Source organism: Vigna radiata, chromosome 4, assembly GCF_000741045.1.
Source record: "Vigna radiata var. radiata cultivar VC1973A chromosome 4, Vradiata_ver6, whole genome shotgun sequence".
Taxonomy (NCBI): domain Eukaryota; kingdom Viridiplantae; phylum Streptophyta; class Magnoliopsida; order Fabales; family Fabaceae; genus Vigna; species Vigna radiata.
In genome coordinates, this window is record NC_028354.1 from 5,633,161 (window position 1) to 5,648,869 (window position 15,709).

The 15,709-nt window shown below is 28.0% G+C and overlaps 1 protein-coding gene across 2 annotated transcripts; it reads left to right on the forward strand.

Annotated features, from left to right (window-relative positions):
* The first annotated feature begins 12,553 nt into the window (after positions 1–12,553).
* On the forward strand, positions 12,554–14,303 carry LOC106758753 (dof zinc finger protein DOF2.1-like). 2 transcript variants are annotated; one of them, XM_022779676.1, is made up of 2 exons: positions 12,554–12,908; positions 13,220–14,303. In XM_022779676.1, exon 2 carries the CDS (start codon positions 13,264–13,266, stop codon positions 14,113–14,115), a length of 852 nt encoding a protein of 283 aa, XP_022635397.1. In that variant the 5' UTR covers positions 12,554–12,908; positions 13,220–13,263; the 3' UTR covers positions 14,116–14,303. The 2 variants fall into 2 exon arrangements, with proteins under 2 accessions (XP_022635397.1, XP_014497217.1); XM_014641731.2 differs by having other exon boundaries at positions 12,557–12,908; positions 13,273–14,303.
* The last annotated feature ends 1,406 nt before the right edge of the window (positions 14,304–15,709 follow it).

Below are 15,709 nucleotides of genomic sequence, written 5' to 3' on the forward strand. Positions count from 1 at the left end.
AACCTTTTTCTCAAACTAAGGTTCTATATTACTCACATATTGGACGAGAAAAGACAAGAAAAAATGAGAATGGGTTAATTAAGAGAAAAAAAAAAGTGAAAATTTGAGAGGAATAAAAAAATTGCGAAGATAAGTGAATAATTTAATTTATATAATAAATTTTAAAATAGTTATTAAATAAAATTATTACCTTTGTTATCATAAATTAATATTAATTAATATTAAATTAAATTTATATTGTTATTGTCATTATTTGAGAATTTTAATATTAATTTTATTATGATTGCTTATCAATTCATAATTATATTTTTACTATGTAATAATTCTCATTATTATGATTATTATTTTATTCTTATTATATTATATAATTATTTATGTCAATAATTAATTATGTATCAATATAAAAAGTAATATGTATCTCAAGCCTAAAGCATGAATTGTGAGACTTTTTAATTGTTAGAATGTTTAGAATTAGTTAAGAGAACATATAATTCTCAATAAAATATACAAAAAAAAAAAAAAAACATATATACGTGAATACAATCAACGTATTTAATTGTTCAAAGACATTAAAAGAGAGTCTCTCACAGTCACATATAAAATCACAAACCTAACTAAATATCACATGAACCATGAAAGACCAACAAATTACAACAAACATAAATCTTATTCAATATGTTACTTCGAAAAAAATAATAATAATACAAAGAAACTATGCAAGTGTAATTGTTGAAAGGTCTTGGCAAATATTAACAACATAAAATTTTAGCAACTCTTATAAAATAAATTATATGGTTACAATACAAATGCACTGAATGTCTATTGCTTTTCATAGTGGTATTTGCATTATTAAAAAAAATAAATAAATAAATAAATAAAAACTTTAAAGCACATGACTTCAACATATACAGCACACCAAGAAGAGTATGACATTCGTTGGAGTCATTCTATCCTTACTTTTTAGTTGCTCTTTGTAAGAAGTGTGGAGAAAAAGTATATCCTACATATTTTCTTTCAATTATTAGCAAATTTTATCTCAGGATGCAAACAAATACTAAAAATGTGGAAGAATAAAAAAAAGGGAATGATTATTAGGTAAAACAATAACATGATTATTCTCCAGAAAAAAACTTATTATTTTTTATCACATTATTCATATATCACAAGATATTATTAATTTTAGATTAAGTTACTTAATGGTTTGTTTTTAGAAAAACATTTTAAAAAATTGAAAAAATTTAAACATTCTTATTATCAATCATCATACATTCGAGATATTATTTATTGAAGTGTGTCATGATTTTGTTTTTAAATAAATATTTTAAAAAGTTAAAAAAGTTTAGAAATCATTAAAATTAATAATTATATATTTAAGATATTATTCAGCATAAATTTTATCACAGTTTTGTTCTTAAAATATATTTAAAAAATAAAAAAAATTAAACAACCTTAAAATCAATAACCATACATTTAAGATACTATTTATTTAAAAAAATTCTTTAAAAAATAAAAAATATTTAAATGTAATTAATCTCGACTATAAAATATTAGATGTGATAAAAATATATGAGTGAATTTTAATTTCATTTTGCTCCAAAGTGCTCCACCCATTACAAACATCATCATCACTTGTCTTCTTAGAACTTGGGATAGATTACTTTGCGTACTACCACACATGCACTAACTAAAAGAAAGCCTTTAAGAAAATGCTATTTTCTTTCTGTCAAAATCAGCACTATTTATATTATTTATTCAAACACGACGAATTCCAAAGATGTTTGAGAATTGTTCTAAAAACAATTCAGTAAAACATGAATAAACATGACACATTGTTTTCAATTTGCCTGATTCAGAATAATGTCAAAGGTGTCATATAAAATTTGCATACGTATATCTGAATTTTTCTTATTACTGATTCATATATCAAAATAGAGTTTATGTGACCGAGCAATTTAAAAAACCTTCTTTCCTAACAAAACTTGAATTTTAAACACGATAGTTTGAAATCGTGTCATAAACTTAATATAGAAGCCATGTGTTAGAAATAGAATCTGTGCTTCACATGGGTAAGGTTAGGTTGGGAATTTTCAAATTTGTTTCATTTGATTAAAGTAATCTGGATTTAATTTAATTGAGTATGTTTTATTTTCTTTACATTTTATATTAATATTGGATTAAACCAGTTTCATTAATATGAACTACATTGATAAGTACTTAAAAAAAATCAATTTACTTTATGATTGAAAACATTTTTTTCTTTATCTATTTATTTTAACATTAACATTTTGAATATCTGTATATTTCGATAAAAATAATATATTTCAATTGATCAAATCAAAAATTTTCAGGCTTAGAAGAATATTCTTCTACTTTTAGCACTTTTATTTTCATTTAAAAATCAAATATATTTATCATTACTTGCTAATTTTTTTCATACGTTGGGTATTATTAAAATCTATTTCCATTTTGAATGAAATTTTTTACATTAAATGAGTATAAGTATGAACACTCTTAAACAAATATTTTAAAGTGTCTATATAGATGCATATAATTTTTTAGGAATACAAAATATATAAAAATACATCTAAATTTTATTAAAATTTAAAATTATATATTAATTTATATAAATAAAAGAATTAGGGCGCCAAACCCCTTATAATTATTCTGAGATCCATTGAAAGCAATAATACCTATATAATATCCATTTGTTAAATTGGTTATGAGAGGCAAAATTAATGTCTTTATAATTTGGGTGTTGCTCCCTCTACCTCTCTGTTTATTCTCTCCACCTCTCTGTTTTCTCTTTTACTATTCGCTCTATTTTTCTATTTATATTTTATCTTTTAGGATTAAAATTTTATAATGATTTTTATCCACTTTCCCACATAACTTATTATTGAATCTCTTTTACTCTTTTACATTTATGTTTTCATTCTTACTCCTTCGTGATGGAATTTTGTTTTCTTCTCTTTGACGTGAGAGTGTGGTGAGTGAGAGATTGATGGAAAGAATTGTTTGAGAGTTACAAAAGTTCAATCATCGTTGAGTTTGAAGGTAGTGGACTTTTCAGAAAACAAAAGTGTGTGAATAAAAGTCAACCCTAATAACGTCGAAAGCTCCCTTAAACGGATATGAGCATCCGTCGACGGATGTCAACATCCGTTTAAGGGAGGTTTACGATTGTTATATGTTACCGCCCATAATTAATAATATCACAAGTAACCCATATTACAATTGTATATTTACGTGGGATTTGTTGCACTTGCAGTTCATCCAGAAAGTTGGAATCCCATGTGGTCTGTATCAAGGTTAGAAAGCTCTAGTTATGAAGTTCTAGTTTATTCTCCTTTGAATTTTGAAAGTTTTTATATATTCTTTTTTCTTGCGGAATATATCTCCAAATAACAGTAAATGTTGATTATTATTCACTTTATAGCTTTATACTGATGTTTTCAATTTATGAATGCATCATATTAACATGACTTCTTTTGTTCATGGTATGTTGTAGTTTCCTCATTATAATTGAACTTTAGGTTTCTTCCATTTCCTGTGTGCTCTTTGCTCAGAAGACATTTCTCTTTTTATTGCTTATTCTTTGGGTTTCCTTTGTGGATTGTGGACTAGTGGGTAGGGCTAGAGTTAAACCTGTGACCTTCGACATTGCCATTGACTTATTCTACCACTGACATGAAACTCAATAATCCAACAATATTACTTGTCTTTGTTGTTTATATTTTAGCCAAAAAAGCTAAATAATTTTTCCAAATTTGAAATGCTACTTGTAGATCATAGCTAATAGAGTTCATTAGTAGACTATTATGGTTAACCTGTGCAGTTGATACTTCACCATGTATGCAGAGTGTTCAATCAAGACTTTTCGACATCTGACATACTTCTATTTTTCAGATGGACAACAGTCTAACCACTGGCAGCGTAAACACAACTACAACTGAGAAGCAACGTCTAGCAAAATCTTCCCTTTCTTTCAACTGTAAGAAGTAAGTATTTTGCACCAGCTACTCAGATGGAACTCAAGATGGAAACGAGCAATGTCTTTGTAACTTGTCTTTCACAAAAAGTGAAATAGTGTACACATGATACTTGTTAATTTTGATTTAATAGTTTTGAATTGAAACAATTCAAAGTCAAGTTCAATTCTATTAACCAACATACAAGTTTTGAGTGAGTGAAGTTTGGATTATTGCTGTTGAAAATCAAACATGTCATGTTCCTATAAGAAGTACCAAATATATATTTTCAATTACTATTTATTTTATGACAATAACTCATAGAAAAGTTGCGTTGAAGGTGGTTGTTGCATTGCATTCACAAGTAAACCTACAAACATGCATGTATTTGTATATGATGAAGAAACAGATAGCAAGGAGTACGAGCAAAAAACAGAGGAACGGGAAAACAACTTCTGTGTATTATGTCAATATTATTGTATCATACAAAGAAGAATTTTAAATACAAACAATTGGTTCATATATTAGACAACTGAATACTCTAACAAAGAAAAAAAAAACTAAAAAAACTCACGATAAATAGTTAGTCACAGTTTATACATATAATTGGCATCAATCAGGCATAATAAAAGATATTAATAAACTGAAATAAGAAAGGTGCTGGTTTAGTAGCATCGTGATTTTGTATGGAAAACTATTAGGAAAAACAATAGCAGTGTTAATTGGGACAAACATAAGACAGGAAAAAAAGTTTCAATAAAGTGAGAAAGATCAGGGCACCTTTTCATGGAATGGTCAACATAGAAGGTTTTCAAATACTATATCTATGAAGCGAAGAATGTAATAGAAAATGGGGAGAAAACCACTCAAAGCCAAAATGAATGTCCCATGTCCGTTTGGCCTTGAAACGGATGTGCGACATCCGTCGACGGATATGGATATGCGACACCCGTTCTGACATTATGGGTCATCGTCTTCCTACACACAAAACACAGAAAAGGCACCAGACAACCAAACACCAACAAACCATGCACATTTGCAATAAAATCTAAGATCATGCATATTAAAGTCTAAAAATGGAAGCACCTGGTAGACAAATGTCCCGATTTGCACCACACACCACTAATGTGAACCACCGCGCTGCACCACGAACATCACACCACCGCACCGCACCACGACAGATAGGTAAAGTTTGGATAGTTTAGAAGAAGTGACCCAGAGAAAAGAGTGTGACGAAAATGGGAGAAAAAGAAACGGAAGTCGAAGTTTTAGGAGGGAGTGGGGCTATGAGCAGAGAGAGTGAGAATGTGACGCAAATGGGAGAAAAAGAGGTGGATGTCAAAGTTTTAAGAGGGGATGAGACTGTGAACAGAGAGTACAAGTGAAAAAAGAGTAAAAAGTTAGGGTTGAAGTTTCCTAATTAATATTAAAAGTAAAAAACTAAAAATAATGTAAAAATGTTAAAAAATAAAAAGAAAAAAGTTATTTTTGTAATAAAAAATGTAAAAAGTTGAAGAAGTGAAGGAAGGAAACGAGGAGGTGGAGGGAACAATTCCCTTGTAATTTTTGTCTTCGTCTTATTATCATCTTAATATTTAACTGTTTAAAATTTTAAAATATATTTAATTTATTAAATAATTAAAAAAAATATATAAAAAATTATTTAATTTTTAGTTCATAATGATTATTTTTACTATTTTCTTCATTGACTGATATTCTTATCTCCTAGTTACAAAAATATAAATTTTTAATACTTTACGTTGAGTTTACATATTTTAACCTTTTTTTTTATATTTTAGTTTATTATTTTTATTTTAGATTTTATTTTAATAATATGTTTTATTTAAGTAATATATTATAAAAACAAAAAAAAAACTTTATAAAATAATTTAAATTATAAAAAATTTAAATAATATTTATATATTAATTTAAAATACAATAAATTAAAAAATGAAAAAAACCTTAATCCGATGTGGCACATATTATATAAAAAATATTTAAATAATTAGTTAAATAATAATATATAAATTAAATTAATAATTATTATTTTATTAAATAAAATAAAATAAATTTATATATAATTACGCAATAAATAAATTTATTTTATTTTATTAAATTATTATTAATTGAATTAAATTATAAAATTTTATATTTAATTATAATCAACGGACACATCCGTTGATGTGGCCATGTGTTTTTTTTTTAAATTTAGTTTATTTAAATAATTTTATTTAATTTATAAATTTTTTAACTTTTTATAATATATTACGAAAATCAATTTTATTTTATTTAATTAAATAATTATTATTAATACAATAAATTAATAAACTAAAAACTAAAAAAACGTAAAGTTTAGACTAATCACACCCATTAGTAGATGTGACATATCTGTTAAAGAATTTTCTTTTAACATATGTCGACGTCCTTTAAAGAATAAAAGTGAGGTGTAGAATTTTATAAAATATAAAGATTAGTTTTGACATTTTCAAATAAAATATGGTGATGAAGGGAGCCGAGCCGATAGTATAGGGAGTGACCCCAAAGGTCATATAGAGAAGCCCATGAGGGTTGCAAAAAGTAAAAATGCGCCTCCTCGACTTAGATATAAAGCCCATTCGGCTGTGAACATGCTTTAGGCGTTGGTTAGGTCCTCTCGTATCATGTTTCTTTCCGCACCCCATTAATCTAATTTAGAAAATATGGTTAAATATGTTTTTAGTTTTTATATTTTGGGTGATTTTGATTTTAGTGTCTCTTTCAAACTAAGGTACAATTTAGTTCTTTAATTTTAGAAAACTCTGATTTTAATCATTTTTACCAAATCTTTTTAACTTTATTTGCTATTTCAAACGCAAATAAAGTTAAAAGAAGGATACGAGAGGACCTAAAAAGTTAAAAAATTTGGTAAAAATGACTAAAATCAGGGTTTTTTAAAATTGAAAGATTAAATTGTACTTTAATTTAGAAAATGGACTAAAACCAAAATCACCTAAAATATATGAACTAAAAACATATTTAACCCTAAAAAATATTTAAAATTAGATTGAATTTCAAACATTGGTAGCTGCATGAGTGGATCTGATGTTGATGGGAAGAACAAAGTGGAGCATGAAGATACTGGAATCACGACTTTAAAAACAAGTAGTCACACATGCGTTACATGTTCTGTAATTAATTGCCAAAAATTGTATCTTCAAACAATTCCATAAAAAGTAACAATATCAAGACACATTCTTACGTTTAGTTAACAAAGATTATGAAGACAAAATAATCATAAAAAGATAAACTTTTATATTATTTTAAAAAATAATAATAAAAAATAAATAAAAATAATATCAAATTAATATAAAAAATTTAAATATATCAGATAATAATTAGTCTTTCACATGTTTTTTGAAATGGACAGCACAAATTTATGGGTGCTTGGCTAAAGAAATTTAAAGTGACGCATAAAAAAAATGATGAAGGAAACAAGTTCCACCGACACACGTCAAAATCCATTTTCTTAAGACATCCTCGTCTACCGTCGTCAAACATTCTTAATTCTTATCATCAATTATTCATTCTAAACTATCGGTTGAAAATATTGGTGCAGAGCTTCAAAATTGTTGCAGTGGTGAAATTATAGTGATAAAATCTACCCACATATTTACATTTAAAATTAAGTGGAGGTTTCACCATCTCTATATATATAGGAAATTTATTTTAGATATAATTGATGTAAATTTTTTAATATAACTTTAATATCAAACTATATATTCAGTATAATTTCATAATATTCCAATAATAAATATGATTAGAATAAATTTTGAATTATTTTCATATAATTAAGTAATAAATTCAAGTTTACCTCAATTTTGTAAAATCATATTAAAATAATATTTATATTTATTTATATATTATGTTAATTGATTTAGATTTCTAATTATATTAAATTATCTACATTTCAAACGTGATAGTTTTATATATTTATGGATACTCTAATAATGTATATATAATAGAAGACTATCTTCTTAATATAAAAAAGTAACTTAAAAAATAATATTTGCAATTCAAATGTCAAGGATAAAAAAAACTCTCTTTAATTTTTATAATAATTTATGAAGAATGAAATTTATAAAATTCGAAATCCATGGATAGAATTGAAAAATAGTTTTGAAAAGTAGATAAATTGTAATTTTATTTTAATTTTACATAATGTTAAATTTATTTCGTGAGTCACTTTCTGTTTGTTATACAAGTGGGTCTCACTGAATGAAAGTGAGTTATTTTCAGTTTATGTTATTTTTATGTATTTTTAATTTTGTGTTAGGGTTTTTATTTTTAGGTTTTCTCAAACATAGTATCTATATATAAAGATACTAAAAAATTATGTAAATATTTTGAATTATATTATATGTATTTGTATTATTTAAGAGAGAATTTTTTTTATTTCTTAGATTAGAACTCTGATTAAGACTAAAAATTAACATTTTTGTCTCAAATCTTTCACTTAACTTATAATCGATTAAATTGAAATATCTTCATTATTAGAATGAATATTTCACTATTCACTCATCATTTTGATCACCTAACTCTTTGAAATTTCATGTGCATTCGTGTCTTCATCATTTTGTTCACGTGGCAATTATCATCATTCACCAAACATCCTTGCCATATCTTACTCATAATCATAATACTACGTGTTTTTTTTAATAAGTGATTACAAGTTTATATGATTGCTTTTTAAGAAAGTTTTTCTTTTTCTTATTCAATTTATGCTTCCATTGAAGTTAGAAGTCGAACTCGACCTCTTTAGTCAATCCATACCAAACCATTTAAACATCAAATTCGTCAACTCATTCCACCCAAATAAGCTCAATTGCGTTTTATATTAAGTTAAATCATTGGATTAAATAAATAAAAAATTATAAAATTCAAATTCGATACATTCTATCTAACAAAACATCTATATTATTATATAAAAGAATCATCACCATTCTTGGTATATATATATTTTCCCCTCTTTAATCAGTATATGATTTTTTAAACCAAAATAAATACTTTATTCATTTTATCTTTTAAGTGATTTTTTTTTTTTGAATTTAACTGTTCTTTTTTAAATTAAAGTAATTATTATAATAAAACCTGTTTTTGTTCTAATGGGCTTCTTTCTGTTGGTTTTGTTTTTTCGATTGTAGTTCTCTTAGTTTAATAGGTATATATAATTAATTACACAATTTTAACTTTTTCATATTTTGTTGTGAATTTAAGTATGATTTTTTTTTCTTTAATGTAAGACTTTTCAACTTATATTTAAACACTAATTTTTTATGACGAGTTTTTATCAACTCATACTAAAGTTTTACAGGTCTTGTTTTTTTTTTATACATCAACTATTTTATTTCTATTAAATATAAAACTTTCATCTCTACTAAAACAATTGATTCCTAATATAATATATATATATATATATATATATATATATATATATATATATATATATATATATATATATTTATTTATTTATTTATATCGGAAGTGAATTGTCTTTCAATTACCTTCATTGAAAGACTCACGAGTCTTTAATAATTAATCTTTTGATCATGGGTTTCTTTATGGTAAAAGAAATTCACCATAACATTACAATATTTAAATCACTGATCATTTTATCTTGACTTTTTGAAAAATAAACAGATTAATCTCCTTGCTCTAAAGTAATAGTTTCTACATTTTCACTTTTCACCTGAGTAAAATCACTAAAGTGAAGTAAAGTTTTTCTTTCAAAAATTTTAACTTTACACTATAAATAGGTATAAAAGATAAAAATATAAAAATTATAGTACTCTTAAAATAGATTAGAATATGTGAGCTAACGTGATTCATCAAAATTGAATCTTAGATAAGTGAGGTTAACTCACTAACTTATCTAGTTTTATTTTTTAATTATAATTAGAGTTTAAAATGATTTTAAATTGTATTATATTATTTTTAGTTTGAATTGTGTTTAAAATTAACATGTGGGAAATTGAATTATTCCCTTAATGAGTATTTGGTAAAGAGTGGTTTAGAAGCAGTATAGGAGAAATGCATACACAAATTGTGTATTTGTGAGAGGAGATGTTGGCACAATTTTCATCACTAACTTTTGCTTTATGCATTTGTGTTTCCTGCACTCAAATAAATTTGACTGGTCAACCAACATATCTGACCCACCATATTTTCCATCAATCTTTCATTAATTAACTTGTTTATATTCAACGTTAAAACAAACAAAAAGCTACACCACTACTTACATTTTCACACTACCCAATGGATTTTTTATCCATTTCCTTCCACAATCATATTCAAATCATAATAAAACCATTAAATCATACACTAATATTGTTTTTTCTTTTAACTAAATACTCAATTTAACTTAAAAAATCATCATATCAAATTCTACCATATTTGGTTTTTACGTCATCCATTCTAAGATTTCTGTATAATATATATATATATATATATATATATATATATATATATATATATATATATATATTTACCTGAATTCAAGAACAATACAAAATTAAAATATATTACAGTTTCCTATATTATAGCTTCTTCCTTTTCTTTTTCTGATAGTCAAAACCTAAAATCTCCGATGTTTATTTTAATAATTTTGAGTTTCTGACCATCTGTCACATGCCATGCATATTTATTTCTTATTTTATATAATCAATATCCATTTTCGGGATTTGGATATGATAGCCATAGTTTATTCTCTCAGAGAATATGCAGTTTGGGTGGATTGCATGTTCATATCTTCTTTGTAACCAGGACCAAAAAAGTGTTCATTATATGAATTATTTAAACTAATCAAGCTTAAAAAATTATAAATTTAAAGAACAGAAGTTAACTTTTTGATAAAAAAAACAAGTCCAAGATATGTATGGATTGCTTGTGGAAAAAGGATAGATAGAGAGAGTGTTTTTTCTACCAGCTAAGCGACAAATCAAGCATCATGCATGTGAGGAAAATGTTTAATTATTTGTAGATCAATAAAAAAAGTAACGACACAGTGAATCTAATCATTTCATCATGCATTGCCAAATAAGAAGAATCACAGCACATTCCATAGTTTCCCAAAATCATGAATCTGTTACACAGATTTATGTTGGATATGCATTTACAAAAGACAGGAGAGTCTGAAGTATTTTCAAAGTATACTTCGGTGAGTGTAATCTTTTGTTCCTACAAATTTTCAGTGAGTTCAAATTAACATTCTCTCGTTACTTACCTAGTACCTTTTAAGGAATGAATGCAGTGAACATAAGCCTAACTTTTCATAAAACCGATATGTAAGGAAACATATCAGGAAACAACAAATATCACTATAAGCTCTAATCATAACTCTGATATCATATTAAGAAGTAAACTTAAGTCTAACTCAACTCTACAAAACTGACTTTTAAAATGATATTTGTACCCATTTATATATTATAAATTGGTCTTATCTTTAATCGATGTGCGACTTCCAACATGTGCCATTATTATACACACGTCAAGATATTGTTTTTGCCATCATATATCAACATTCAACGATGGATATCATTTACAAATCAGTGTACAAATATTTGAACCAGTGCAGGGACAGCATGGATCATAGATAGAATAAAAAACTCTTAGATATGTTAATGTATGACGTGGTCGTCTTTATAAAAAGAAATACATTGGTTTTGGTGTGAACTGACTACAATGGAAATTATGTCTCTTGAGTGGCAATGGAGACAAAGGAAGTGAGTTCCATTGAATAGGTGTGTGAGTTAAGACACGTCAGTTAGAATTCATGATGATCAGATTGAGGGTATAGGAAAGGGACCACCAGCACCCAAATTGAAGGACCAAAAGACCCAAACAAACTGAGAAAAGCAAAGGTGATTGATGAAATGAGAGTGAGTGATGATGAGTAACTGGTGAAGTAGCATAGGTATTATGAGTGCACAACGTGTTCCGTGTAACAAATTAAAACGATAAAAAGAAGCAACAAAATAGTATATTAGTGTGTGAACAAGTGAATGATTTGAGTGTGATGAATACACACAAAAAATTGAAGATCCTCTTTCACAGTCATCAGTGTCTGCAACATCATTACCTGTCTACATCAACCAGACATTCAACAAACAATGTCAAGAATAATTATTGTCTAATTGCTTGCTGTGTGGCCCCCCCCACCTCGTCACACCCAGCAAAAACATCTACGTCTCGCCTCTTTCTTGGACCAAAACCTCTGATTTTCTTTTAGTCTGATTATGATACTTTTGTTTATTCACCAAATACACAGCCGTGGTGTTAGTTAGAACTTAAAAAACATGGGAATCCATATTTCACGAGGTTTAGGATTGAGGGCTGAGAAAATCGGCTCTGCATGCAAAAATTATTGAATGATTTGGACCACTTAATACTCATGTTAATTTGTATGTAGGTGGTGGTGGATGCATGGTGGGGCCATTAATGGTTGGGTCCACTGATCCACTATAGGGACAAGACAAAGACTGAGGTTAGAGATGGTATGAAACCGTTGCACAACAGATTTTAGTACAATTACTCGAATTTCGAATACTTACCTTCTCAGAGTGCAAGCTAACCTCATTCATCGACCACATTGTACGACAAAAAGAATCATTATTCTGTTCCTCTCTCTATATATTGGGATTGTTTGCTTTATATATAGAGACAAGTCCTTCTGTTTCCATTATCATCCCTCACTTTGCATGAGAACTTCTCTATCTATCTGTCCATCGATCTCGATTTTCTATATTTGCTCTCTCACTGTTCTCCTTCTCTTTTTGTCCCAGCACGCCTTAGACAAGCAGATAGAAACCACCCACATAACAAAATCACTCCTTTTCAGGCTCCAACCAAGGACCGCTTAGTCTGATTCTGATTCTGTAGATGGATCCTTCTAGTGAACAACCCCAGGTAGGAATTTGGATGCATCTTGCAAACATGTTGATGTTGGCTTTTTTAAGTTGTTCCTCAGAAGAAATCTACAAGTATAAGCAAGGATATCCATCTTAAACCCTGAGCAACTAGCAATTGATTTTCATTCTTACCCCTTTTTAACTATATATGCAGTACAATACTTTTTTTATCAAGCTCTTTTATGTGTATATTTGACTGAAGATTTGTTATTTTTATCTTTTATGGTCTTATACTGGATGTATGTATTCCAATTGAACTCTTTTTCTTTTTTTTTTTTTTTTCTGATTATATATGTCTATGTGATGCAGCAACCATTTCATGAGGCACTCATACTGATAGGAATTTATGTATTATGTTGCAGCAAATGTCTAGCCAGACAGTGGAGAAGAAACCAAGGCCTAATCCAGAAGAAGCTCTGAAATGCCCAAGATGCGATTCCACCAGCACAAAATTTTGCTACTACAACAACTATAGTCTTTCTCAGCCAAGATATTTCTGCAAGTCTTGCAGGAGATATTGGACCAAAGGAGGAACACTGAGGAATGTTCCAGTGGGAGGAGGATGCCGAAAGAAGCGATCATCATCATCATCATCATCGTTAAAGAGGGATCATCATGATCAGAGTTTCAAACCCAATCTTAACCCACTGACTACATTCCCTCAGCTGTGTTATGGCTCCAATGACTTCACTCTAGCATTAGCAAGACTTCAAAAACAATCATGTGGGCAATTGGGTTACAATGACAGCGAAATTTCTGCTCCGGGGAACCCCACAGGCTCGTTTTGTGACATTCTGAGCAATTCAGGCATGAATCCCTACTCAGACCACCCTTCATTTTTGGAAGCAATTCGAAGTGGGTTCCTTGAAACGCAAAGCCATCTTCAGAATTTGTATTACATGTACGGAAACGGGGACATTGGGGAGGTAGATAATGGCAATTCTGGTGGAGTTGGGATCAGTGAAGAGATGATGCTCCCTTATAATCAAGCGATGAGCAATGCAGCCAGTCAATCAGTGAGTGCATTACTGAAGCAAGAACAGTGTGGTGGCAGTGAGCAAAGTGAAAGGAAGCTGTTGGGGGGTTCGCCATGGCAGCTTAATGCAGACACAAACATCGGTGAAATTGATTCAGGAAGAGCAATTGAAAGTTGGAACAATTTCACATCTTCTTGGCATGGACTTCTCCAGAGTCCCCTAATGTAGAACCCCATCTGCAAGAAAAATCACAAGCCACTTTCCTGACTAAAGTATCAGTCTTTATCAAACTGTCAATCCTCTTTAGTATTGGGTTAACAGGGATATCATTCACTTGGATCCTTTCTTTTCTTGTGTTTTTTTTTTCTGTGCTGTTATCTTCTTATTGATGAATATGGATAAAATTTTAGAAGTAAGCCAAGGAAGTATTCAAATTCAAGCTCCAAAAACAAAACTTGAGAATCAAATCCTTCTCTGGTAGCCTTAGGCAAGAAAATTTTCGGAAAGAAACCTGTTTGGCTATAAATGCATTGGGCAGACCAAATCCAACGTAGGATTTGGGCGTGAGAAAGCAGCCAGACATAAGTCTGACAATTATGAATGTCAGAATGTGAGTCGGTAACAATTATCAAACAAGTACTACAATACAAACACAAAAGGGTTCTCTCGCATTTGTGAAGAAGAACTTTATAACCAGTAAAATATGAAATAGAAATACCCTGTTTTTGTTTTAAGAAAACGAGTCTCGAAGCACAAAAGACAACCATGTTAGCTAAACATGATGATATGTTAATGTGTAATTATTATTATCAACAAGTACTTTTAATGTTGTGGTAATTCTTTTACAATTGCTAATTTATGTATTATTAATATTTACTATTTATTTTCAGGAATTCATTTGTTTCATCCAGAATTTGAGTCAACCTACCGGTAACATATTTAATCCTATGGGTAATGCATTATAACACACTTACATTGCATATGTTTGACATAGATTTTGTAATGAAAAAATGAACAATAATGTGTCTATGTTAAAAGTATATTTTTTCTTTTTACAATCATAACATTTTAACAACTTCTTTTAATAGTTTTTTAACAACAAATTATTGTTATTATTTTCTTTTATTTGTATATTTAAAACCGACTAATCATAATATTATAAAAAAAATTCAAAAAAATTGTTAAAAATACATTTTTCTTTTTTATTGAAGGTGTTTCAACGTACAGAGTCTCATCTTATTTAGTTTCAGGAAAATGCTTTCGAAGTGACGAGAAAAGTGTGGACTTTAAATTGGACTTCGGCCCCTTTACATAAACTTGCGTGCTGCACTCCATAAATTTCTTCCATATGAATAAAATTTCATTTTTGTCCTCTCTTAAAAGTATAATAGTACAATCTGAAAGTCATTTTTTAAAGTTAAAATATTTTCAGACTCTATAATTTGAAATAGAACAAAAGCGAAATTGTGTAATTTAGAAATAATTTTTTTCCTTTAAAAAAGATTTATGGATTATATAATTGGGATTCCATATGACTTCTAAATTGAATTATGTAATTTTATAAACTATTCTTCTTTATCTTTTTTCAAAATTTGAAAGTTATTTTTTATTTTTAGGTTACTTAGGCAAAAAAGGACAGGAACATAAGTTTCTTTGTGTTCGGAGGAAATTTATTGATTGTTCCATAATGCCCTACATATGTTTCATAAAATTTGTTATAAACTGCTAATCCTGAAAAGGTCCTTCCAAAAAGGTATTTTGTATATTTTAAAAAGTTCGTTCCAAAATAATGTTCTATGTTTCACAATGCATTTCATCCGTT